We start from the raw sequence: 26209 nt of genomic DNA, 5'->3' as shown, positions 1-26209 counted from the left end.
AGGGTTTATTTTTTCCCTTTAAATATAGAAATAATCGCATGTAAACTCCAAGACAATCATCAGAAAAAGATAATTTTTCTCAAGTACTCCCTCTGCCTCCTAGAGATGATCCTCGCCTGTTGCATTTTTCTCCTTTGAAAAGGGAAAATGCCTCTTCCCTGCAGGGCTGTGATGAGATTTCCATGGATCCTGGTCACTGCTAATGTGACTGTTTCTAGTTCCAGACTCAGAGGATGCTAAGGCAAGGATAACCAAGTACCTCTGTGCATTTAGGTCTTCATGTAATTTAAGGAGAATCAGGAAGACTGTTCCCAGCCCCAAGTGACAAGGTTGGTATCACATGTATCATTGCAGGTCTGCCCTCTGCCCGGTGCTTCAGCCCCCACGGGGGACCATGGGCAGTGCTGCTCTGACACCGCTGCCCCAAAGAGCCTCAGCAAAACCCCAGGGGAAGCAGAACAAATTAGGATCCCAGTCCTCTTATTTTCACAGGGCCAAGTCTACTCAGCACTGTGTGTCAAATCATGGCCAGGCTTCGCGAACGAAGATTTGGGAAGGGCTCTACCCACGTTTGTTGCAGGCGCGTTGGTGGCTAAAAAGGCCAATATGAGATAGACATGTCCGGTTGCAAAAGGCACAGCAGAAAGACTCCTTAGATGGTATATTCTGCAAGGCACGATTCTTCCTGTGTTGCCTTTTCTCTTCAAGGGTGATCCTGCGAGCTTTCTCAAAAGCATCAGCAGCGTTATAGATGGTCTGTCTCCAGGCCTCACGATTGGAGGCCAGAGTAGACCAGTTAGGGTGGTCAATGTGGCCAAGGCTGAGATGTTGTTTCAGGGAGTCCTTGTATCTTTTCTTCAGGGCTCCTCTCTTTATGAATTATTCACTTTATTTTACTTTGCCTCATTCTTTTTTACTGTGACACTACATGATGTTCTCTTCTTGGGTCAGTACTTCTAGCAGTATGAAGAGCAGTGTATTTATTGAAATCCTCTCTCCCCTTCTTTCTCATGAAATGAACCTGCTCATATGTATAACAGCCACATACATCTCCACCAGCAGAGGCTCCATACCCTCTCTGGGCCTTGGTTTCAGTGTTTGGCTCTCACTGGAAATGATTTTTTTCTCTAATTGCAAATTTCCCTGCTGCAACTTGTAGAATCCACTTACACATCACTGGCAAAACCACATTTTAACAGTGGTTTGTCTTCAAGTCATGGCAGGCACCTGAAAAAAAGTATACAAATACTGCACGGGCAATAGCCTAGTGGTAAAAACTGAGTTTATTTATTATTTAAGTAAAAAATAACAAGAAGGTTACAAACAACACACATATTTTCTATCTAGCATTTATATAAAAAAATATCTCCAAAGGCTGTTATAACCAACAGTCTATGACCCATCCTGAATCACACTATATATATTTAGCTTTTCACTGATTAATAATTTCAAAGTACGCTGAGGTCCAGAGCAAAGCATGTCACGGTGTCCACGTTGTAGCTGGGAAATGAGCTGGAGGATGTCTACTCTTAGCCTGTGAGGTCAGCCTTTGTCTGAGCCGCCGCACTTCTGCCATCAGCTCCCGCTCCTGGCGTGCCAGTTCTCGTCTTCTGTCTAAAGACACTGAAGTGCAAGAAACTCGGACTTAGTATTGCAGCTAATGGTTTTCCACATACACTACAAATACCTATTGGAAAACAGGTATCTGGCACAGAAATGCTGTTTTTCAGTACCACTGTGAGACAGCCCTCAGACCTGCAAAGAGCAAGTTCTTTGAAAGCAGCACCTGTTTTGCTGCCAGAAGGTCAGATGCTAATGGATGGCTACAGCAGGTCCATGGATACATGTTCCCATTGCCTGCAGAGTTTTGTACATAAGGTGCATAGGATTTTAAATTGTGCTTTCACTGCCAGAGTTGCTAGGACAGCCCAGAAAAAATTATTAGACTAATTCTTGACTATAACTCCCAGTAAGATTTCGATGAAAGACAGCTCTACATCTTCTCAACATTCCCAAATCATACATAAATATGAAGATAGGAAAAGCATAGCTAAAATGATCAGGTCAGAATGCGATTAAACTAAGCTGAGGTTTACTAGGACTACTCTCATAATGTGACACGCTTCAGGCACTTCCTTTGTGTGCTGGTAGCAAAGACTTTTTTTTCAGGTGTGAAATAGAACACAACAATAAACTGGTTTACTATCCACTAAACACCCACACAACCAGTAATGACTCAATCACACAACGAGGTGTTCCAGTAATGCTTCTGAAACTAAACATGAAAGAAAATAGAGTCCTAACTTTGAAACTTACTGTGTGGTGATTGCACTAATGCAGATAAATCATTCAGACAGATGTTTCCAGACCTCGGCACCTGCTGGACTTCTACTCCTCTCTCTGTACGTCTGGCCTTTAAATCACACGGTCTCTCTGTGGAATGGAGAAAAGGATTCTTTGTGAATTAAAACTGTGTAAGTTTCTAGTGAATTTTCCTAGCTTGAGGTGAAACAGTTTTTTTCAGGAAGCAAACCTAGACCAGTCACTCGCTCCAGCTAATGGGAAGTACAATTTGCTCAGAAGTCAATGTTCCTACTCTATCGGTCAAGGCTATGCATCACTGCACTTCATTTTAATAAATTACAGCTCTGTAATTTCATTAATTTCTTAAAATTCCCTTTAAGAAATTACAGCTCTCTAAGAAATTACATGTGCTGTTTCTTCCTATATAATTAATCTTCTGACAAATATGCCACTAAGATCATGTGGAATATGGCCACTCATACTTGCAGTTTTAAGGAAACACCCATTTTAATAATGCACATTTGGAAATTACTCCATACCAAAAACATTAGGTAAATAAGGGCAAAGGCTGAAAATGTTTGCCCAAAGCAATACTAATCACCTAACCTTAATACTAATCACTAATTTTGTGTGAGCCTTGAAGACATGGGGGGGATAAGAGAAATATCTGCAAAAACACACAAATGCAGCATTTGGGAAAGATGTACTGGCCAGTTCTGAAAGCACATTCATGTGATTTTCTTCTGTGAACAAACACTTGGAAAAGTCACTTCTGGTATAATAGTGTATATCATCACAGGACAACCTTATTTGACAGAGGATTTCTAATGGATTGGCTTAAGTTGAGGTGTGTGTCCCTACCAAAAATGCCACTTATATTGCTGCATCTGATAGATATCAAACTGAGATTTCTTTCCAAGTCTGGCCTGATATATTGGTTTCATGAAAGAATACTGCCAAAAAGTACTTATGTAAAGGAGTTATGCTTAAGTTTATCCCTAATACTGGACACTTAGTTTGCATTGAGTTGTTGAATGCTTCATGCCAACATCCACACAGAATTGCATTATCTATATGCTCACCAAAATAACCATCTTCCCTTTCCAGCTTTTCAGCCAATTGTAATGCATCATTAATTTTGTCATCTAAGAACTGCTTTCTGTGCTCATCTGCTGCAGCAGCTGCCTTCTGCTCTTCCTCTAGTTGAGCTTCTTTCTGTATAATGTCTTCCCACTGTGCAAGAGAGATATTAAATGTCTTCAACAGATGTGTTGCAAGGAAAAAACAACAAGTTAAACCATCTGGATTATTGCAGATTACACTTCACCCTTAATTCAAAATATATGTTACTAAGATGTTTGAATGTTTTATTTTGAAAAATGTTTCAATCAAACACCTGGAGAAAACCAAAAGTCTTGGGTCAGAGAAAAAAAAAAAAGAGAGGAACTTACAGAAATAGGAATATACTTTCCCAAATCTAAAACATTCTCACCAATTTTCTGTAGTTCTTCCAGAAACTTCCAGTCAAAACAAGAAAGGAGATTCCTAACAAAATATTTCTCTAGTATCTTTCAGCTTTATGGTCTCCAGGTTATGGGCAAAAGACAGTTATCCAGTGTGGCAGGCCCACTTAGGAAAAAGAAATAATGCAAATACCTTTTTTTCTTCTGTCTCCCTCATGGCCTTCAGCAGTTCAGCTTCTCTCACCCTGTTGTCATGCAGGAGCTTGACTAGCTCCTCGTAGCACTTCTCACGGTCCTGGTCGTCGCGCCTCAGCCTCTGCAGCACCTGCAGCCTCCAGTCGGTGTCAATGCGCTTCTGCTCGGCTTTGGCTACGTTTCCTTCGGCCACCTAGTGACACACCTTTCTTACCAGCAATCCACTTAGTCTATTCCAGTTGCATAGCCCTACCTACAGACCAGGCAAGACGAACTGAGGTATTCTCCAGTATCACTGTTGGATGTCCCTGCTGGGAGGCTGCTCCTGCAGTGCCAGTCATTTACAGGTGCAGCTGACACAAGACTGATACCTGAATGCCAATACTTCCACCCACATCCATCTGCTTCCAAAAATCGAATGCTGTTTACAAAAACTCAGGCCCATATGTTTATTTCTAGACAAAATACAAATGCAGATGACAAGCATATGGGCAGTGGGATAGCTGCAACTATTTTTCCAACCGTGCAGTTACAAGTTCTGAGGTTGCAAATCTGAACAATTCCTAATGTCAAGCTACACACATTCATTACTGTGATCTAGAAAACAGCTTCTACCACTAAATTTCTGCCAAGTACTACCAACTGAAAGCTCGTTTGAGGATTACTTTTGTTTTATTATGGTTACAAACAAAACACGTTTCTTAACAGGAGGATGACTTACTTTGAAAATCAATTTTGAGACTTACGTGCCTTCTAACTGTTGAGAAGTGAAAAAAAAATTAATTTTCCTGGCAGATCCAGGGAATTTCAGTATTATATAGATGTTTGGACACTTCAGTCAGATTTTCAAAAACCTCAAAACTTCAAACATAGCATCCTAATGTATTAATATAGGTATCTAGAAATTAGATTTCTTTAGAAAATATTTCTATATTAACTTGAACTAGTTAATTGCAATCATAATACTATTAACTAGTACTACTTGTACTAGATAACATACTGGCTACCCCAAACACATGTTAAGATCCAGTCATCTTACTGTTTGAGCTTTCTGGTTTTCTTCTCTATCTATTTCCATCAATCTCTGAACACAATGATCTTCCAGATCCACCTTTCTTTGATGGGCATCCACCTTTTCTTTCATTTCCTTCATAACTGCCTCTTGATCTTTGATTAGATGCTGCCAAACACACAAACAAAAATTACTGTTGCTAAGCTACTAGCTCACATTTGTAATTGTCTCTTTAACATTTATTAAAAATTTCATTAAACTAGTATATGAATATATCCACACATCTCATCCCACTACATATCATAACTGTCCAAGAAAATGATAGTTCCTGCTGTTTTATTAACTTGGAATTACACTAACACTAGAGTCATGAGAGTGGTCTCTCAGGTTGATACGGACGTAATTCCAATCCTTGGATTACAGTGGAGCATAAAACCAGAATTCCAACTTAAATGAATTAGATTAATCATGAAAATATTCTCTACTTTTATGGGAAATTTTAGCCAAAACCTCAAAATGTTTCATAAATAATAATTGTGTTTCATGGTACTGGGAGTTATAATAAACACATCTGCAGCTTGAATGCAGAGATGATTTGCCAAAGTAGTACAAACCAGCAGCAGATCTAGAAATAGCATTTTAACTCTCACCATCTTTCTTCACATTCACCAGGGCAAATCTACACAATTTTCTGGAGAAGAAATAACCCCTTCCCAGGCCTGTGGGAATCTACTGAGCAGCTGAGGCAAAGTAAAGATACACAACCTTCTAAGCTAGAATAAGCCCCTCACTCATGGCAGCAAAACAGTTCAGGGCATGGCAGGGAAAGCCTGTCTGCACAGATTCTTGTGGGCAGATATATATCCTCAGTTAGTTAAATAACTGATACTTTTCTAGACTAAAGAGGATGATCATTGTAGAATTAGTTCCCCTAAAGAGCTGACTTTACATGTACTGGAATACAAATGAGCTTAGCCTGGTTTGTGTTATGTAGCCACAATACAACTGGCTGTGTATTTAATAAATAGATGCTAAAAGAAATTTACCCCAGTTATGCTCAGCATGGCTTATAAAAAGTATATGGCCAAAATCTTTAAAAAACCACATACAAGCAGACACACATTTCAAAATAAGGGTTAGATAGGTGAGTGTCCACTTCATTCCATTGGATCTACACACATGCACGATGGGCACATGTAGCTATGATTTCTAAATAACTTACTATTTCTAACCAAAACAAACATTTCTAAAGCCTTCCACTGGCATCCTTCCTTTTCAGTAATTTATAATAATTATTTATAATAATTAACTCATATTTAACTTTAAACAGTATTACTGATTAAAGCCCTTTATTATTTACTAGCGATCTCTGAATTATAAGTCAGTCATTTCAGAAAGGAACTGCACATTCCCAACAAGACATCCTTTCCTTTTTGCTTAATGATGTTGTTGGCAACTAGACAGTTTTTCATCAGCTACATCAATCTGCTATACTGTTCTCTCCAGAAAACGTAGATATATCTGGATATCACAGATGAAAAGGTGGGAGTTTCTGGGATGAGGAACACATTGTTATAGACTTATTTCTTATTTACCTGTTCCTTGCTTCCCTAAAGCAGCTGAGCACATAGCTAAATCCTGCAGCATCCAAATGCTATCTCTGCACAGGGTAAGAATAAAACAGGGAGGATACGAGTATTTTCACCCAAAAAACCAGATAATAGTGAGTTCTGCTAACGCTTTTATCAACAGAGGGTTTATTCTAAAAAAAAGGTATGAAAGAGAAAAAGGAAACAAAAAGGCTTCCTTTTTCCTGACAACATCTGGTTGAATGAACACAATGGAATCCAAGAACTTTAAAGGAAGAACCATTAAACATAAACATGTGTATAGCTCCCTAACAACTACCTGCTCAAAAAGCTGTCTTTGTGATTCAAGTTCCATCCGTCGTACTTCCACTTCCTGAACAGCAGCAGCTGTTTCCTGCTCTCTCATGGATGCCTTGAGGAGAAGAGAAACACATGAAAATATAGTAAAGAAATTCTTCTCTCTTAAAAAAACATTATCAAGAATGTGCATCCCCCAAGCTACACCCTCTCCTAAGTTCTAGTTAACCTTCTGTCATACCATGAACAGAAAATATTGCACATCAAAAGCTCAGGGCAAGGTGGAGAAGAGGCATAGAAAGAGTTTTGCATGCAGCCAAGCTTGTTAGGGAAATGTCAGGCTTGAACTAGTGCTAATAACCTGCCAGATGCAGCTCTGAGTCGAATAAGGAGTCTCTGAACCCAGAAGGCTGTGGAGGACAGCAGACAGGTGGGCAAGTGGCCACTTGGCAGAACCTGTGCTGAGCTGGAGCTAACGAGTCTTACAGCACCCTGACTGAGGGAACAAGCACACACTGTGCACTGTGCTCTGCAGTGTGGTGCTGAGACACAGGGAACAGCCCTGCAAAGGCTCAATTCGTGCCCACGAGGTTCAAAAGCTTCCATTCTCAGCATTGCATGCCATGGTCCCCGAGCTGGTAACATGGAAACAGAGCCAGGCCTGGCCAGAGGCCACTGCGGAGCCTCCCAATCAATGGCAGAGTTAATTTGCAATCTGGACATACAGCCCACAGATAGCTGAGAATTCACCAGCCATTTAAGGAACTCGTTACATTTTTCAACACTGCCAATAATCAGATGAATCTGACTCTTCTGAGGAATTTTCCCAGTTAAAGCAAGCCAGTAGAACATACTAAGTGCCAAAAAAACCCTGTAAAATTATGCATTTACTACTTACGGCAGTCCATCTCTTGCTAAATACACCTCTGGCCTCACAAATCACAGTACATCAACTACAATTTCAGTTATGCATTTTTTCCTTATTTATTTTCACTATTAAACCTTCTAGAAAAGAACTGCTTTAGCAATGCTCAACCTTTCTTGCAATTTCTTCATCAAGACGTTTCAGTTCCATTTGAAGCTGATCTTGCTGGTAGTTCAGAAAACGCCTTCTTGAAGCATCTAGAAGTTGTAGTTCCCTTACTTTCAGATCTCTTTTAATAGCAGCGAGTCTTCAAAGCCAAAACAAACAGAAACAAGGGAACTTGTATATGTAAAAGGTCAGTACCAAAGAGCACAAACTTACAGTGCAGTTAGCCATTAGTTACTGTGAACTCATCTCTAACTTATAAAGTTTAGGACAGTTGCTTTCATTCATGTAACTTTTCCACTTTTCATTTATGAGACAAAACTAAATTCACAGACACACAAACATTGTTTAATGGCAATGTCCCCAATTAAGCTTTCAAGTCCTGGGACCTGTTTCTGTTCCACTTTAATAAGCACTAGTTTAGTATTGCAACAATCCAAAACTGGAAACTGTTTCCTAGAATAACTTCAGTGTCCTGGTCCCTCTTGCTGCACAAAACTAGTCCTAAGTTTATTTGGTAAATATCAAACTCTTTCAAGGAACAAAACCATAAACTCAGGAATTATTTTGCAAATAAAGGCTCACTGCTTTTTTTAAAAAAACCTCTGTGGTTACAGAGGTTTAAGAGATGTGCTCCCAAAGGTGATGGTTAAGGACAGGGTTTAGCAGTGGACTTGACAGTGCTGGTTAATGGTGGGACTCAATAATCTTAATGGTCATTTCCAACCTAACTGATTCTACAATTACTTTTAGTTGATTTAAGAAACTATGGAGATGCTGACATTCTCTTAAACCTTCACAACTGCAAAACATACAAACTAACAGTTCAGCTTCATTACTGTTACAACTGTTTGCTCATCAACTGATACATAAAACAGTCTTTTTCCTAGATCCACTAGAAATACAAGACTGTGTACAGTCACTGATACTATAGCAACTCTCATATTTGTAGTGTGGGTTAGTGCAAGTCTGAAGTCTCAGTGTGCAAACACACAGCAGTTGACTGCTTAAAAGTACTCCCAGTCCAAAGAGACCAGACAAAAGGCTGGGAGCTGAGAAAAAAATACGAAGTGACCTCTAATCTGCTGTATTCCCTCAGGCAAGGCAGTAATACAACCCAGATCACTTAATTCTCACACCAAAATATGACCTGCCAGACCACAGTTATTCCACATTACAATTTATACAAATTAGTGGTTATTTCTCCTTTACTTGTGGTTAAAAATGTAATAGCAGGATGCAATAGCCAGACCCCTAATGCTTCTTGTATTACAATACCTCTGCCTCTGTTCTGCCAACCTCTCTTCTTCTTCCAGCAGCATTTTCCGCCTCTGTTCTTCAGCTTCTCGAAGTAATTTCTGCTTTTGATACCAGGCTTCATCTTCTGCTTTCTGTTCCTCTGCTTTAGCTTCTGATTCATGTGCTAATTGTCTAAATGGAAGGAGGTCACATGTTAATAACTCAAGTCAATTATCAAGAAATTACTTGATTGCTTAGAAATTAATGACTGTATTAGCAAAGAACTGCTGAAATGAGACAACATGACAGAATATGGCATCCCCTTTGTACTGATAAAGTACAATACTGACTATTAGAGACAAACAGGGCATTGCAGATGAGTGCAGGTATTTTCTTCTTCACGTTCTTAACAAAAACTAGTTTCTAAAGATGCCTTGGCATCATGGCACCCACTGATTTCAACAGCAAGCTAAGAACTCCCGGCCCTTCAAAAGTTGGACCCCACAAAGTCAACAAAGGTTTAGGCCCTGACTATGAGATTCCAAGTTGGTCACCTGTGGCCCAATATTTTTTGTGAATTAGCAAACATTTTTTGTTTAAGATAAAACTGATGATTTGACTTCAAAATGTGTCAAACCAAATAATACTGAACCTTTAGCAACTATTTAGTCATCTTCCTGAATCTTCTGTCTTGTCTCTCTTCTCAAGCATATGCATTACAAAAGAAAAAGGCAATTGTGTCCACTGGGAGACTGTCCCTCCCAGTCTGAGACTGTCATCAACTTTCCCATTAATACCTCTCTTTTAAGTATTCCATTTCATCCTGTCTGATCCGTTCCCGTTCCTGAGCTTGATAATCCACAATGAACTTGGGATATTTATTAAATATAGGGTACTGTCCTTTTGTAAGTGGTATAAAGTCCTCAAGCATACGCTGTGGATGGATGTCTAGTGGTGTAGCCTCCATAAGACGATAGGCTTCCTTAATCACAGCTGTGATCTCCAGGTTGTTCCGGTGATGAAAGAAATACTGTAAGAGACATGCTTCCATTTACATTCTACAAAAGATTATGCACTTCTATGTATTTTTACATAAATATATATTTATTTTTATTACACCTCTTTGGGATTAATTAGGTAAGTTAGCAAGATCTATATTTCAACAGTTAATCTACAAAGGGTTTATTTAGTTATCCCTACCAATTCATAAAATATTACCAGTTCAAATGACTTGAACCAAACCTCTTTGAGTTGTGAAAGTATGCTCTGGTTCTTTTCCTTCTCTTCAAATGGCTGTTGTGTAAGGGATCTGGAAAGCTAAGTGTCAATTTAGAGTGTTCCACTGCCCAAACAGACACTCCTACCACTGGATGAACCTCCCTTGACTTTTGGTGTTCAAACATGAAGCTTGGAAGTTTCTCTTCTTGCAGGACTATTCTTCCCATCAAAGACCTCATTCACCAAGAAAATATCTAAATTGGTAATTACTAAACACAGCAATAATGTTTTCTCTTCAATGTCAGTCAAATTGACTCTAAAAGCACATTTTAGAGGTGGAACCCTGTTTGCCTACAGAAATGTTTTCATAAGAAAAAAACTCCTTCCCCCATGTAAGGCTAAACATAAGGAAACATTTTCATTTAGCTTCAGAGGACATTCAATAATACTGCCTAATTTTGCAAATGTGAAAACAGGATTATGAAGCAACATAACAGAACGACTGTGTATTGTCTCCAGAGGCAGAAGTCCATATCAGATCCCCAAAAAAGTGGCAGAATTATTTTGTGGTTGATGAACTACTGAAATTTACAAAATGGCATTTAGTGGCATTAGAAAGCTTATGAAAGATTTTAAAGTTCTCCTTGCATGAAATGCAGGAAATTGCTCAATGTTTTACTCATTTATTGTATATTTGTCAAGTACCAGATGACTTTGTTCAGAAACATGTATTAATATATTAATGTGGAAATGAAACATCTCCTTCTAACTTCTCTAACAACAGATACAATGTTTTATACATCTCTTGCACATGACTGACTTAAATATAAAGAAGTTTACCTCAAAATCGGCTGCTTGATTACACTGAAGCAAGGGAGCTCTGGAACATATAATATAGGCAACAACAATCATTAGAAAGTATGAAGGATGGTTGGAGAAGATATTGTCAAAGACTTTCAGCCATTCTTCTCTTGTTAGAACCTCAGATAACAGCGTTTCTAGGAGAGGCCAAGCATAAACCTAAATTAATTAGGAAAAAAGATAAAATAATCCATTAGTACAATTTTACCATCCCTTTAAAAGACATAATATGATTTTTCTTGCCTTATACCAAGAATCTATTGATTTTTGAAAGAAACAGGAAATAAACCAGACCATTTGAAGATAAGTTTCATCACCAACTATAAATATTCAGAGTAAATACGGGGTGATTATAAATATGTTTCTTATTTCACAGGATGTCTAAATGTTCTGTTTAAATTTGTGAAGCTAAAATCATCCCAAATGATAAATAGGAATTACAAAATTAATTCAACAGCACTGATCTGTTGCATTTGTTGCTGGAGTTGCTGAGCAATTCGTTTCTGCTCTTTGTCCTTCTGTGTGTCTGCAAGTTTTACCACAATGGGAGAAGAGCAGCCCTCTATGTTCACTTAAAAAAAAAGGTACATTTATAATTTGATGAGTGGATTTTCAAGCAATGTGGACTTGAAAGCAAAGAACTTCTAAGAAATACAGTAGCATGTGTATGAGATTTATGATCACAGACAAGAAAGAACAACAGGAAGGCAATGGTATATTCTTTACACTCCCATATCATTCACTGTTATTTAATGAAAACTTCCTCAAAATAGAACTACATCAAAATAAAAAACTAGTGCCCTAGTATTCACTGCAGTACATTTTTGTATACAAAAGTTGGCTAGAATATTACCTGTGAAGTCACATTGTATTTTATTAAATGCTGGAGTAGTTCTTTGTCATGATGTGCCAAAACATTTTCCATCATACTAAGGATATTAACTGGAGGATTGGGAAAATATTCAAACCAGTGCTGGCAAAAATTAACTGAAAAGAGAATAAAAAGCCCAACACAATCCACTGTAATCCAGAGTGACAGACTCATGACAACCTTCAAGTTTGGTTACAAAAGCCATGAATTTAAGAGGTAGTTTCAGGCAGCAAAGGCTGTTTAAGATACTCCCATCTCTTCTCTTTCCTAGCATCTATTCCTAAACCATTCCCACAGTACACTGCTCCTCCAGCTGCACTGGCATGAGTTTTTGTGTCAGCACACTGTGAATCAGACTGAAGAACTAGTAAGGCTCAAATATAAAATGAAAAAAGTCTATGTGCTGTGGGACTAAAGCATCAGTGGCAGACAGCAATACTTAAACTAGTATTTCTGTCTCGTGAAACTAAAGCCTGGATCAAGTAATTTTTAACATACTAAGAATAATTTCTGTAAACTTGGATACTTGTCCACTAACAGCATGTGTTTGCAAAGCGGGTGCGTATGCTTGGCAGCACGTATCTTCTGCAGACTTAGCAGCAGCTGCAACAACTAATTTAAGTGTAAAGCACTTTAATTTAGAATGTTTCTTCAGAAGACAGCCACAGCCAGTGTTCAGACAAATGTCTAGTTTTGAGTTGCCACATGCTTAGGACAACTAAACGCAATAAAACCTTGAAAGAGATCATTCCCTTTTGACTGGCAGCGGGTGAGGGGGTAGGTGGGTGTGACTACTTTTCCCATGTCTAAGAGACCTAATTATTATGATATAATTATGCTAGATACACTTGGTTTTGCTGATTAGACTTTACAAATACTATTAAAACTGCTAAGTTTTTGCTAGATACACTGCAAAAGGAAGTCTAATATCTTGAGGTTTTTGTTTTAGGCACACAGTTGCTACATATTAATTAGAAGAGAGCCTGATGACCTCTTAGGAAATACCTCATTCATTTCAGCAGGAAATGCTCTTCTGCATTGGAAAGCTTAACCGCATTGCAGCATATTTGAGTTTTTAAAATCATTGCTTACCTACTACTGTTGCAACAACTTCAAAGCAGATCAGCGGGTTGTTCTGGAATAATTTTACAAATGGGAATGCCAGCAAAGGAATATAAGGTGTCTCAGCAAAGATAGCAGACCAGTGAGCTAGAGCTGATAAGGTCCTGTGCACAAGGGCAAACAAGGGTGTAGAAAATCAATATAAAACAAGACAAAAATATAATATGTATTTTAGAACCACAACATAGAAAGATTGTGAACTTCAAGACAGATGCAAGATTGTATGAGTTATCAAAACAAAATTACATAAGGGCACTGTTATTTCATTTTAGAATTTTCCTTACAGCTGATTCCAGCTCAGTGGATACATTTTGGATCACCATATGAAAATAAAAATCTATAATATTTAAATAAATACAAATATATATTTTACCTCTGTAGAACTCTCAGCAGTTTCCTGCTTTTGATGGGATACTTATTGTGAATATTTACAAATGCATTGTGGGTTCCCTTATCTATTAAGCTACTGAATGCCAGGTGGTTTTCAGGAAGTTGTAATAAGGAACGCCAAACAAACATCCTGCAATTAAAATGCAGCCTTAGTCAAGCAACTTCTCTTTCATAGGCCAGTAAATACAAGCAATTTTATTTTGTGCAAGCATGACCTTGCACACAAAAAAATACCTGTACTTTGCTGGATATTCTCCAAATCCTTTCAATAAGGCCCGCAGACGTTTCTTGTTTAATCCACCCGGCAATTCATTCTACAAAATAGGGGATCAACAACAAATGTAATGATTTGCTCTCTTTTGCACTCTGATCGATGATAGTAGTGAAATATTGAAGTTCCTGACATAATATTTAAAAAATAAAATGTCTATTGCTATTTGTTACATAGTCCTAGGTATTTCAACAACAAAGAAAAGATAATTCAAAACATCATTTATTGTCTCGTGAACTCAAGGAACAGCTGCCATTGATTTCAGTGAGAAGCAGATCAGACCCTGACTAAACCATGTACATTTAAATGATGGATATAGCAAACCATAAAGAACACTAACATAAGGAATAGATCATATGGTGACACATGTTACAAGAGGATATATATACACACAGATATGTGTATGTCTGTATGTGTGTACATAGGAGACACAAGATAAAGACAGAGAGAGAAAATGGCACAGTGGTGACAGAAGGGAAATAAATTTAACAGTAATTCATCTTCTAAATAATTAATAAAAATGAAATTATTTTAGGCAGACATTTTAAAGGTGCCAGTTTGCTAGCAGTGAAGCAGATCAGATCTAGCAAATATCCAAATGTGTCACAAGTTGCTTGAACAACCTCAGAGGTACCCCAAGATGACTGGAGGTATCTCTGGCTGTGTCACATACTATAGGAGTATAGGAGGGCTAAAGAGAGAGAGAAAATGGTACTAAAATTTCCTTAATCCTTTCTTTGCTCAAACATCCAAGTGCATCAGTGCCTGAACTTATTCTTTAAAATAAATGGCAATGAAATTTAAATGCTGCAGATGGGAGAACAAAATATTTGCAACTTCTTCCTACCTCTTTATTTTCAAGGGATGCGTTTCCATGCAGTTTTAGCAATCTGGTTTGAATTTTGCTTCCTTTGGATTTCCAAGGCCCCTCTGACCTTCCTGGAGTTACTTTCATTATCAGTTTATTTGTCTCTGATGTGCACTTGGACCCATCTTGTACAACTTTGAACATGGATGGTGGAGGCTAATATTAAGTGCAAATACCTTGGTTAAAATCTTGTAAGACAGATTACATAACACTATAATTTGTTGTTTATTTTACATGCCACATTTCTGAGTTTGATGGCCATAAGAAGAACAATAGAAACACATTTCTACCATAGATATATATGGATTGTATACTTCTGAAAAAGAATGTCAGTGAATAAAAACTGCTTTAACTATAAGAAGGTTTATATAACTTCCAAACCAACTCAATCGTGTTATTTCCTTGCTTAGCAAACACTAAAATATAATTGGAATAGTATAGATGTGTATCATGTACTGTTAAGGTTATTTACTTTAGTGTGTTTCTCAGTGTCATTAAAATACTTTGCATTTCTATAGCACCAGTTAAAAAGAATACAGAAGACCTTTACAAACTTTAATTAGTCTTCAGTGTCAGGCAGGCATTAATTAATTCAACGCTGGAGATTGGGAAAGCAAGTAACAAAGTGGATCTCCCAGTCCATGTCAAACCGTCAGCAAAAGTGCAAATGGAATGCGTGTGACATCTTTACACATCCTTCCTCAGCTCCAACTCCATCATTACCCAGAGCTGGTTACTGTTTACTTCAAAGACATGGTGATTAAAGATATGTGGAATTCTGGATTTAGAAACCTAACTCTCATTAATAAATTACTTTAATGAAATAAGAACTGGTATTTAGAATGTTTCTTATTTAGGAAAGATTAGGGGTATGGTTGTGCCATAAATCATGGATGCTGGTATCCAATAACACAGTAAGAAGAACAAAATCACCAGTAATAAAAATACCATTCATGCCCACACTTTAAGAGAGCATTACTTGCTAAACATTTCTTATTGGAAATAGAACAGAAGCAGCACAATTATGCTGCTTCCATATCCCCTCAAACATCACTCCACAAAGAACTGATGCATGCAAATTGCTGTAGAAAGAAATACCATCTCCCCCTTGTTCCAACACCAGAAACACAGTGATACATATACCTTAAAAATATCAAATTATCTGGCAGACTGGAGGAACTATGAAGGAAACTCTACAAACCACTTTTTCTGAACTTGTATTATTAAATATGGCACTCCAACATGTGTCTGCAAACTACTGCTGGTACAAAAGATATGTAGACAAATATTAACTTCAAGGGGATTTACTGCTGTTTTAAGAAATGTAAAACACTCTACCTTATTTCCTTCTTGAGTCAAAGCTTGGACACTGTATAAGTTAAGGCTTCCATTTTCCATTACTGATGCAATATACCGTCCATTGGGACTAACTGCTGCTGTACTAATTCCTTCTTCAGGACTCCCAATGTCAAAAAGGAGTTTGCATGTTTCTATATTGATAAACCTCATAATATTATCTTGACTTAACACTCCAAGGACCTGTAAGTTAAAAGGATTCCTCAATTAATATATTCAGTGTAAATCAAAGTGGAATACCCAATCCAGCAATGATATTCCATTAAGCTAAAAGAGCAATTGAGCAAAGATGGAGCACAGTCACTTTCCTTTTGTTTGGTACAGGCCCATATCCCCAGTGTCCCCCCTCAAAGTATAGGTCTTGAATCAACTAACCAAATATTCCTGCCTTAAGCTTTGTAAAAAAACTGACCTGATTGGAGCCCCCATCAAAGCTGTCAGGGAGGAATTCCAGGTGACGGACAGCTCGCACTTTCTCAGGCATCTGGATTATTTTTATCAACCGCTTTGATTCCAAACACCATAAGTGAAGATGATTTGATTTTCCACCAGCTACAAAGGTCCGGCCATCTCTGGATCACAGATGAAGTAAAGTTTCCATCAGCATACTATAATTTTAGTTAGTATTAGCTAAAGAGAGAGATTGTACATTTTGTTCTAAGCCCTCAAGTCACTTTTGAATCCTCCATTATTTTGTCATACTCTCCCAAAAGAACAAAACACCTACTAAACAATAGCCTTTGCTAAGGTAAAGGATAGTTTAAACCTTATTTTAATGGTCATTAAAAATCAACTTTATTTATTTCAACTGCTATTGGACTATAATAAACACTGCTATTGATCGTTGCTGAAAGTACCAGTCACAGCAGACTTCAAAAGCTTATCTTACTATATAGCTCAGTACTTCCATAAATTATTACAAATAAAGGAGAACCTGTTTAAAACTACAATTTTTGTAGTCTGCCTTAGAATGTTTAAAATAGCAATTTACCTGGTAACTGCAAACACCTTATAAAGTAATACAGAACCTTCTACAGGAGATGGCAACTGGTATTTACAGTGAAGAGTATCAAATTCCCATGCAAAAACAGAATTATCTTTGAAACAGCTGAGAATGGTGTTACTCAATGGAAGAAAAAAAACCTGGAAGAATATGGAAAAGAAAAAAAAATGGGATGTTGTCAAAGAAGTACACTCTAAACTGAACGAAAGTGCATGGCAAAATAAAACACGGCAGGAAATCATGACTGTGTGGCTGTTGCTGTAACTGTGCAAGGCTTGGATCCCACAGGCAGCTGGTCCTGTCCCCTGGGACAGCCTAGAGAGGGGTGGGCATGCTCTCCCTTGCATTGGTTCAAAACTTGTCATACCCTTTGCTAAGCCAGTTTAACTTGCCAAAATGACACAAATTTTATCTGTGTTATTTTTATGACTGTTAAAACTGTGTTGTGGAGGCTTCTGGTGGGTGCCACAGAGGATGCAATATAAGTAGTGGGAACATAAACCCAGGAGCAGGGAGGGATGGGAGACATGAACCAGAACTGCTCAGTGAACAACTGCTTCCTGCATCTTCTACAAACTAAAAAGCATTCAAACAGTACCAAGAGCCTGCAAATGCACTCTCTGAAACATTCATCTCTAGACTTAAACTCCTTAGCTTTGCATACAACTATTTAAAATATTGTAGAACGGTTAGCAATGTATTCTCCAACTATGAAATGCAGATTTTACTGTGAGGATGAATAAAGGTAGAACAAAAAAGTCTGTAAATATATATATTTTTTCAACTATTGTGAACATGTTTATTGTTTATATGTAACCTGTTTCCAAAAGAATAAAAATTGGATTATTTACATTTTTGGATGTCATCAAATACATTCTTGCTTAATGATAAATTATTGGTTTAGATCAGAGGTTCTATTTTGGCAGCAGCTCATGCAGCTTCAGCAAATTCCCAGTATCTATAATTTTGAATGTGAAACTGAAAATGTCTTCTGATATCTGAACACTGAGGGACTACCTGAAGTACTCACTGGCTGAGATTAACAGTCAGTGCTACAAAAGTTCAGAGTTTTGGACTGAATGGTCTCTTACAGCCTTGAAAATCTGTAAATCTGGATAAGTGGGATGGGATTCATCTTAGTGACTGAAAGTTGGACGTTCAAGCCAAATTAATCACTTGACAGTGAGCAAAAATTACCTGTAGGGAAAGAGCTGCCTCACCTACCACAGTCACTTATCTTCAGACAGACTGAGCTGTCTGTCCTCCTTCAGGGACCCTGAAGAAGACCAGACAATGAAATGAGAGCAGATGTCTATCATGCAGATGGATGAAGTTTAATTTTTGGCAAACTGGACTACTGAACAGCTCCTAATTTTCTGCTTTGCTGTAGAAAAATACCCCAGGATGGTCACAAGCAGCTGTTGAATAAGCAGTGATGCTTTGGAAATGGTCACTACAGATGTGTTGTCTTATTTCTCCTTTGTTTCACCTGCTGTCCATACACTGTGCAGCTCAGTCTCTCATTTTAAATTAGCTTTGCCCCACACCAGCTTAACAGAAGGCATATGATAGAGTGCAGCTGGGCTTAAGCAAAGAGGCACCAAAAAGCACATGAGATTGATGCTCTACTCCACAGGCTCAGACAGTGAGCAAGAATCCAGATTTAGACACTGAGTGTCAGGGCTGCAGTCTAATAATAAATCTAATCTTCAATAAAGCACTTACTTATCTGTATGTCTTAAATCATGGCATGGGAATAAGTATCATTATTCTAAAGACAGGAAAATGAAATCCAGATTATTTGCATAATGTCCTATCAGAAATGGCAGCACCAAAGAAAAAAAAAAGGCAGGATCTTGATTCCCAAACACAATTTATTAATTCAACCCTTGTTTGGCTTTAAAGGTTGTTTCCATACTGTAACATCCTGATCAATAAGAAATCCCTACACATGGCCTACAAAAAGAAAGACACTGAGCAGTAGAAAGATCTTGTCCACTAAAGAAATGTAGCCATCTTTGGAGGGGAGATATTATAACTATTTTAGCAACATGCACTACACAACAGTTTCAATATAACAAACAAACAAAGATGTATGGATCATTTTTTATGGTAATTGCTAGGTGACTGTTTTAAGCTGTCAGAATTTCTGCCTGACCTAGAACAGTGAAGGCACTCAAATGAATAGCCTTGTTCTCTGCAAAATCAGCATGGCTTTTTAGTGACCAGCCTGACGAGAAGTTTGGTTTGAAGTGGTGTTTGTCAGAGTATTCACTGCAGGGCAGCACGTGCGCAAGCCATGCCCAGGCTCTTCGTCAGGGCTTTCTGTAGTACTTATGCCACAGCGTGACATTTGGTGGCGCAGGCAGACCTATTTAAAACAATGTAACTCTAAGGAAGACCTATTTGAACCACTCCCTGACATAAACATGTCATCGTTGTAATCCCGTGCTGTCCCAGTATAAGTGTCTGTGCAGCAAACAGAAACAAAGAAACCAATGGGCTGAAAAGCAGCAATTTGTTTTTGCTGAGTTCCTTTTCAGCCTTGTTTGTTCCCACTCTCAGTTCTTAGTGTGCAGACAGAAGAGCAGCTTTGGAAGAAGCAGCTGAATGGGGCAGGTGGTGGTGACTTGGACCATTATAACACCAAAACTGTTTTTAACAACACCCTTAAATGCCACTATCATTCAGGTTGGAATCAATCTATGGAGGTCCTCTGAGCCCACCATCATGACTGTGTGGCTGTTGCTGTAACTGTGCAAGGCTTGGATCCCACAGGCAGCTGGTCCTGTCCCCTGGGACAGGTCAAAGCAAGGTCAATCTAAACTATGGCTCCAACTTCCAGGTTAAAGTGGATAGTCAAGGTCATATCCAAGCAACTTTTGAGTATCTCTAAAGATGGAAGTTCCTTAAAAGTTCCCAGCAGACCTCTGCAACTATTGAGTCAGTATTTCAGTGGTCTGGGTGATGTGTTAGGATGACAGTTAAGATGATATGCCCAAAGAAGACAGAAAAGATTCAGCTGTATTTGAAATAATATTTACAAATGTGATTTTGCTATGTGGTGTTACACCTACTGAGGTGTGCTTGTTCACCCTTTAGCAACTGCTCTTTACTCACCTTCTGTATACCCACAGATTGATGAACATTCAGCTTTCTTATTCTTTGAAAGGTGTCCAAGTCCCACAGTTGTGCTGTATCAGTGGAAGTAGTGATAGCATACCTGCCTGAGCCATGCACAGAGATGGAAGACACTGATGAATCATGGCCTCTCATCCAACTAACTAAGTCCTTGGTTTCTGCAGAAGTTGTTGAAAAAAAAATGGAAAGGATATGAAAGTAATTCAAAGTGAAAGAACTACTACCTTAGTTGTATTGCCAACACTATGCAGTGGAATAGACTTATAAACATTACTAATATATAACCATTTACCATCAGCCCAATAAACAAGAAATAAAGGTATCAGTCTTCACATAGCTATTATACCTTAGAGAGGCATAACCTTCTCCACATCTCCTACTAACAGATTTTATAAATTATGCTCAGTTATACACAGAAAGCCAACTTGCACAGACTTGTTTAATTAAGCCTAAAAATCAATCTTCAAAAGCCATGAACAACGTGATCAGGTAAGTTCAGCATGCCTCAGAGAATATCTGATGTGAACACCCACAGTAATCTCTAGAAGTTGAGACTGAATGTTCTAGTCAGAATTCTCCACTTGTTTTTACTTGTGGACAGAGTGTGTGAATGATTATGCAGCTATTTACAGGTGCAAGGAAGAAAGGTTTAATGGCAACTGGCTATGACTACAGAAAGGTACAGTCAGAAAACAACACTTCATGAATTCCTTTAGGATCCAAAACATTTTTATACTGTGCACTGCATACTAAGGAAACGGCTCCTCTGACTACATTGTCTCCCACTTGTGACTGCATGACCACTAATCTTCCCTCAGCAACCAAACTGCACTTCTGGCAAATACAGTGGGTTTGTTTACAGTGGGTGGTTTGCCTGACAGCCCATGGGGTTGTTCCAGCTGACCTACTGCTGTGGCATCAAACATGGGAAATGGCTATAGAGCAGCTCATAAAGAATACCAGTCAAACTTTCTGCTGTGCTTACAGACAACTGAGTGCTATCATCACCTGAGAGGTGACATGGGATTAGACAGCATGGCTTCTAAAGAAGGGGATGGAGCCCACCAAGTACTATCTAATACACCTCTAAGGATAGTTCACTCAATACTGACTTATGTGAATACCATTTATATTTTAAAACATTTCTGAGTATGACTTGGTATCTGGAAACAGCACCATATAAACATTCAGTACTTTCTGGAATAATTAAGATTGCTCTAAGTGCATCCAAACATCCAAGTTTGGTCTCGCTGTAGTTGAAAGGAAGAGAACAACTGCAGAGGATTTCAGACCTTAATTTTGATGCTTCCTCTCTTTTGAGGAACATTGTGTTACATTAAAATCTTCACAGATAAAGCAGTCTCAAACCCTCAAATTGCAGATGAGTGATTCCTACAGCTTTTTAAAAAGATTTAAATCCAGATTATGAGACACTACAACTGCACTTTTTGAAAAAGATCAATTTAAGAAGAATGAATTGTCAATGCCCTTCACCATTTAACTTCTAATCAAGTCAGAGACACACAGTTGGCCTGTGAAGTTAATTTTTAACATTGCTTTTGAACAAGGATAGAGAACTACTTGAATACTCAAAAGTATTGACAGTTCTTTTATTCTATACTGTCACTTTGTTCAAATATTTTACTGTAAATATAATTAAGAACTGGTTCAGTTGCTAAACTAACATACTGTAACTGACTTTGACTTAATTATAATAGAGCACCTCATTCTAAGCACACATATACAGAGCTGCTTAAAAAAAAGGTAACATACATAACTGTGATCTGTGCTGGACTTCAGTTAAACAGATGCCTGGGTGACTTAGTGGGAACAAGGAACTTTGGCAAAGAAAAGGGTCGATTTAGGTTCATTTACCCACAGAACTATAACCCCCATGGGCCTAAACTTTTCTTTTTTGGACAGATGGCATGAAATACACAGTATGATTTCCATTAAAAAAACTGTCCAAGAATTCAAGATCAAAACTAAAATGATATAAGTTTTCATACCAATCCTTCAAATTTCTCCTTACCTGTATCAAAGCACTTAACAGAATAATCTGCCAAAGCCACCAGGAACTCTGTCTTTCTGTGAAGATTAAATGCCAAAGCAGTGCAAGCCTGCATCGTTCGCTGGACAAGGTTGAACCTATTTAAAAACACACATTCTCATTGTATTAGGAAACTCTGGTTCATAGTGAAGCAATACTTGAAGTAATAACTTAATCAGTTTCAATATATATTTCACCGAGAAAAAAAATAAATCAACTCAAAAGGAGTAAGTAAATCATATCTAATTACAATAAATCTAAAAATCAGTCCTAATATTTTAAAACTCAGTAGTGGAAAGTTGAAAAGACTGGTTGATGTATTTCTGCAAATAAAAATCCACTAGTTTATTGCAATTCATGGCTCATTCATTGATCCGTACTGACCAAAGAATAACTCCTTGGGGTAGTACTTAAGTTCTATGAAATTGCTGTTCTGTTTAGTTACAAGCCTCTGCTCTTTTTGAGCAGCTAAACTAAAGAAATAATATTTAGGGAGGCTACATGAGACACTGGCTTGTAGTTTCAGCTCTGAGCAAACTACTATCTATTTCCACATTCACGGGAAAATGAGGGTTAAAACCTGACCTATGGGATCCTGTCCAGGCAAGTTCCACACCCCTGAAGGTTACGGATGTCTCAGACAATTAAAATGACTTGACAGAAATATTCTTACCTGTTTCCATTCAAGTCAAACACATATATATTCCCCTGGCGGTCCCCAGCGAGGAGAGAATCTCCAGAACTGTCAAAAGCCACATTCAGAAAACGTATTGTCTTTGAATGGTACCCCTGGACACTATGGATTATGTTCACTATAAGTCTGTGAAGAAAGCAAGCAAAACAACTGTGCTTAGAATAATTTTATTATTATGTATTTCTCCAAGACCTAGGATTAAAATGCTTCTATGTGAAAAATCTTCAATAAACCCATGTATTTTTAATATAAAAAATATACTACAAAGGAAGTGATTCACTGTATTGGAAGGTAGGTAGGAGGCATATAAAGCAGATGGGGGAAATCCACCATTCACAATCCTCTTATGTGGCTCCTGGTTGCCTGATTTTCATTATTAATGAATAACACTAACATATATCCTGATGTATCATCTACCAATGCATCTGAAAGCCCAATTCAGCTCTCAGCAAGGAACGTGCTTGCATTACCAATGCAAAGAAACGTGCTAGAAAACAGAGAAGCTGTGCATTACTGTAAGAAACCACTCTGATTAGATGTGGGGGTACATCAGCTCTAATATCACTTCTTTCCACAGTCTTCAAAAGCACTGAGTTTCTTCAGCCTGGAAAAGAGAAGGCTCTGGGATGACCTAATAGTGGCCTTCCAGTACCTGAAGGGAATCTACGAGAAACATGGAGAGGGACTTTTTACAAGGACATGTAGTGACAGGAAAAGGGGAAATGGCTTCAAAGTGAAATAGAATAGGTTTAGATTACATACTAGGAAAAAATTCTTTACTGTGAGGGTGGTGAGACAGTGGAATAGGTTGCCCAGAGAAGTTGTGGATGCTCAATCCCTGGAAGTGTTCAAGGCCAGGTTGGATGGGGCTCTGAGCAACCTCGTCTAGTGGGACGTGGTCCCTGCCCATGGCAGGGGGCTTGGAACAAGATGACCTTTAAGGTCCCTTCCAACTCAAACCATTCTATGATTTTATGAAGAAAGCTGTATTTATCACTATTCATCTGAGATATTACCGAACAAAAGTTTCTGTTTTTTCACTTCTATACTTGTACTGTGCTGTCCCTTAAAACAGAGCCAGATGCAGAAATGAAACCCATGTGCAGAATAAGCTGCAAGAGTAAGGATTTCCCAGGAAGCAGGACACTAAGATTTGGGAGATCTGCTATTCCTGGATTTATTAAGCTTACTAAGCAAACAATTTATTTTCTATCATCACTTAGATATAAATTCAGAGTCAAACTAAACATCTAAAACTTTGCAGGACATTGGCAGGCTGATTAAGGACTGCAGAGCACTGTCTGGATGTTGTGACTGTGGCTATGTAAGATGCTGTCACCTCTCTAAGACACAGAATATGCCACCCAGCATGCACATGCAGCTGTGGAGGTATGATACAAAGTCTGAGTGAACACCAGAAGAAGGGCCATACAGCCATGGTACAGACTAGAGACAAAACTAATTGTACATCACTGTTAAGCCCATTCTTTTCTACAATAAAAGGGCCATAAAATTGAAACTAGAAAGATAAGGTATTTTAAATTATAATTGACAACTAGTGATGTGGGGGTTTTTATGACAAGTGAAGTATGACTTCTGCTTCTAAAACCACCCTGAAACCTGAGTACTTATCAGTGCAGTTACAGCATCTCCCACGACCTTCTCTATGCCACTCTCTGCCTTTCAAAAGTTCCTCTGCTACTAAACAGACTCGGGAGAACAGAGTTAGGAGTTCACAGGGTTGCATCCAGAGTCCCCAGGGCAGAGGCACTCAAAGCAGCATACACTCAAAGCAGCATACATGCTGCTGCTCTTTAGCTTGGACCAGGCAGTGTTTTCATTGTATATATAATGGCCCATCTTTGCGAACGAAGATTTTGGGAAAGGTCTTTTACCTTTCCAGCCTGCGCAATGGATTTTTTTAGGTGAGACACAGCATGCGCTGAACTGAGCCCACCCTTTAATCCTAAGGTTCATCTGCCGAGGCCAAGCAAGTTTGGACAATGGCAGTGAGGTCCTCAGGACGTAGGTTTGTTTAGAGTGACCTTCTCATAGATGGATGGCCTTACAGGGCTAACGAGCTCCATCTGCCCGGGGGACTGGGATTTGAACCTGGGTCGCAGCGGTGAGAGTCCCGCATGCTAACCACTAGGCCACCAGGTATACCATACTGTGATTAAACTCTGGGAATTCCCCTTGACATTTCATTCAGTACAAACAAACTGAAGTCCTAAACTGAGGTAAGTGCTCAGCCAAGCTGTGAGCAGCCTGAGCACGGGGGTTTCACAGCCTCCTGGGGGACCTGCTCTGCCTTCAGGAGGGGATCTCATCAGTGCAATAAACATCTCAAAGGCGGTGCCAAGAGGATGGTGCCAGACTCTTTTCGGTGGTGGTGCCCAGCGACAGGAGGAGGAGCAATGGCCATAAACCAAAACACAGGAAGTATCACCTAAACATGAGGAAGAACTTCTTTACCCTGAGCACTGGAACAGGCTGCCCAGGGAGGGCGTGGAGTCTCTCTCTCTGGAGACATTCAAAACCCACCTGGACGCGTTCCTGTGTCACCTGCTCTGGATGATCTCCAGAGGTCCCTTACAACCCTGACAATTCCATGATTCAAGGGGAACGTGTTCCCCCGCGTTCCACCCGGGCATCTCCGAGCTGCCCCTCCATCCAGCCCGCAGAGGCTCAGACGGGCCCGGGCCGACCGTGCCCCGTCCGCCCCCTCCCCTGGGGCTGCCGCTCCCCTCTGCCCGGCCCGGCCCGGCCCGGCCCAGCCCGGCCCGGCCCGGCCCGGCCCTGCCCCGTTACCCCCGCGGTGCCGCGGGCCCGGTCCTGCGGGCCCACACGGGGCCGCTCCGCCGCCCGCCCAAGTCGCAGCGCTCCATCCCCGCCCGGCGCCGCCGCTGGCGCGCTCCGGCGGAGCTCCGCCCACCGCCCGCGCCGGGGGACGCCCCGCGAGTGGTACAGCCCGCCCCCGCTTCACTCAACAGAGGGCAGCGGGAACGGGGGCGGAAACTCCCTCCCGCAAGTATCGGCCTGCCGGGAAATGGAACAGCCCCACCGGCGGCCGCGGGGGCTGCCGGGAGTTGTAGTTCTCCTCGCGCGGTTGGGGAGCGGAGCGCAGTCAGCCCTGCGCAGTGAGTAAAGTGGAGTGAAAACGTCGCGTTCCCGCAGGCAAAGCTGTTTATAACGCAGTGCGCGGGGTCACTCAGAACACGGCTTTTCCAGCGGG

At 39.5% G+C, this 26209-nt stretch overlaps 1 protein-coding gene across 4 annotated transcripts; it reads right to left on the bottom strand.

The window, feature by feature from the left end:
• Positions 1–1276: 1276 nt before the first annotated feature.
• Positions 1277–25866, bottom strand: TBC1D31 (TBC1 domain family member 31). 4 transcript variants are annotated; one of them, XM_027684483.1, is made up of 22 exons: positions 25786–25866; positions 22954–23100; positions 22263–22378; positions 20210–20388; positions 17078–17229; positions 16499–16658; positions 16069–16269; positions 14710–14886; positions 13826–13905; positions 13575–13721; positions 13172–13305; positions 12062–12195; positions 11188–11367; positions 9927–10159; positions 9169–9321; positions 7897–8032; positions 6883–6975; positions 5002–5142; positions 3961–4155; positions 3387–3537; positions 2317–2433; positions 1277–1623 (listed from the first exon to the last, which is right to left on the bottom strand). In XM_027684483.1, exons 1-22 carry the CDS (start codon positions 25860–25862, stop codon positions 1481–1483), a joined length of 3246 nt encoding a protein of 1081 aa, XP_027540284.1. In that variant the 5' UTR covers positions 25863–25866; the 3' UTR covers positions 1277–1480. The 4 variants fall into 4 exon arrangements, with proteins under 4 accessions (XP_027540284.1, XP_027540285.1, XP_027540286.1 ...); XM_027684484.1 differs by having other exon boundaries at positions 1277–1614; XM_027684485.1 differs by lacking the exon at positions 5002–5142.
• Positions 25867–26209: the final 343 nt, after the last annotated feature.

Source organism: Neopelma chrysocephalum, unplaced genomic scaffold (genome assembly GCF_003984885.1).
Source record: "Neopelma chrysocephalum unplaced genomic scaffold, ASM398488v2 Primary Assembly neopelma1_66, whole genome shotgun sequence".
NCBI classification, from domain to species: domain Eukaryota; kingdom Metazoa; phylum Chordata; class Aves; order Passeriformes; family Pipridae; genus Neopelma; species Neopelma chrysocephalum.
Note: the sequence above shows the minus strand (reverse complement) of the source record. Positions and strands in the feature narration are given on the sequence as shown.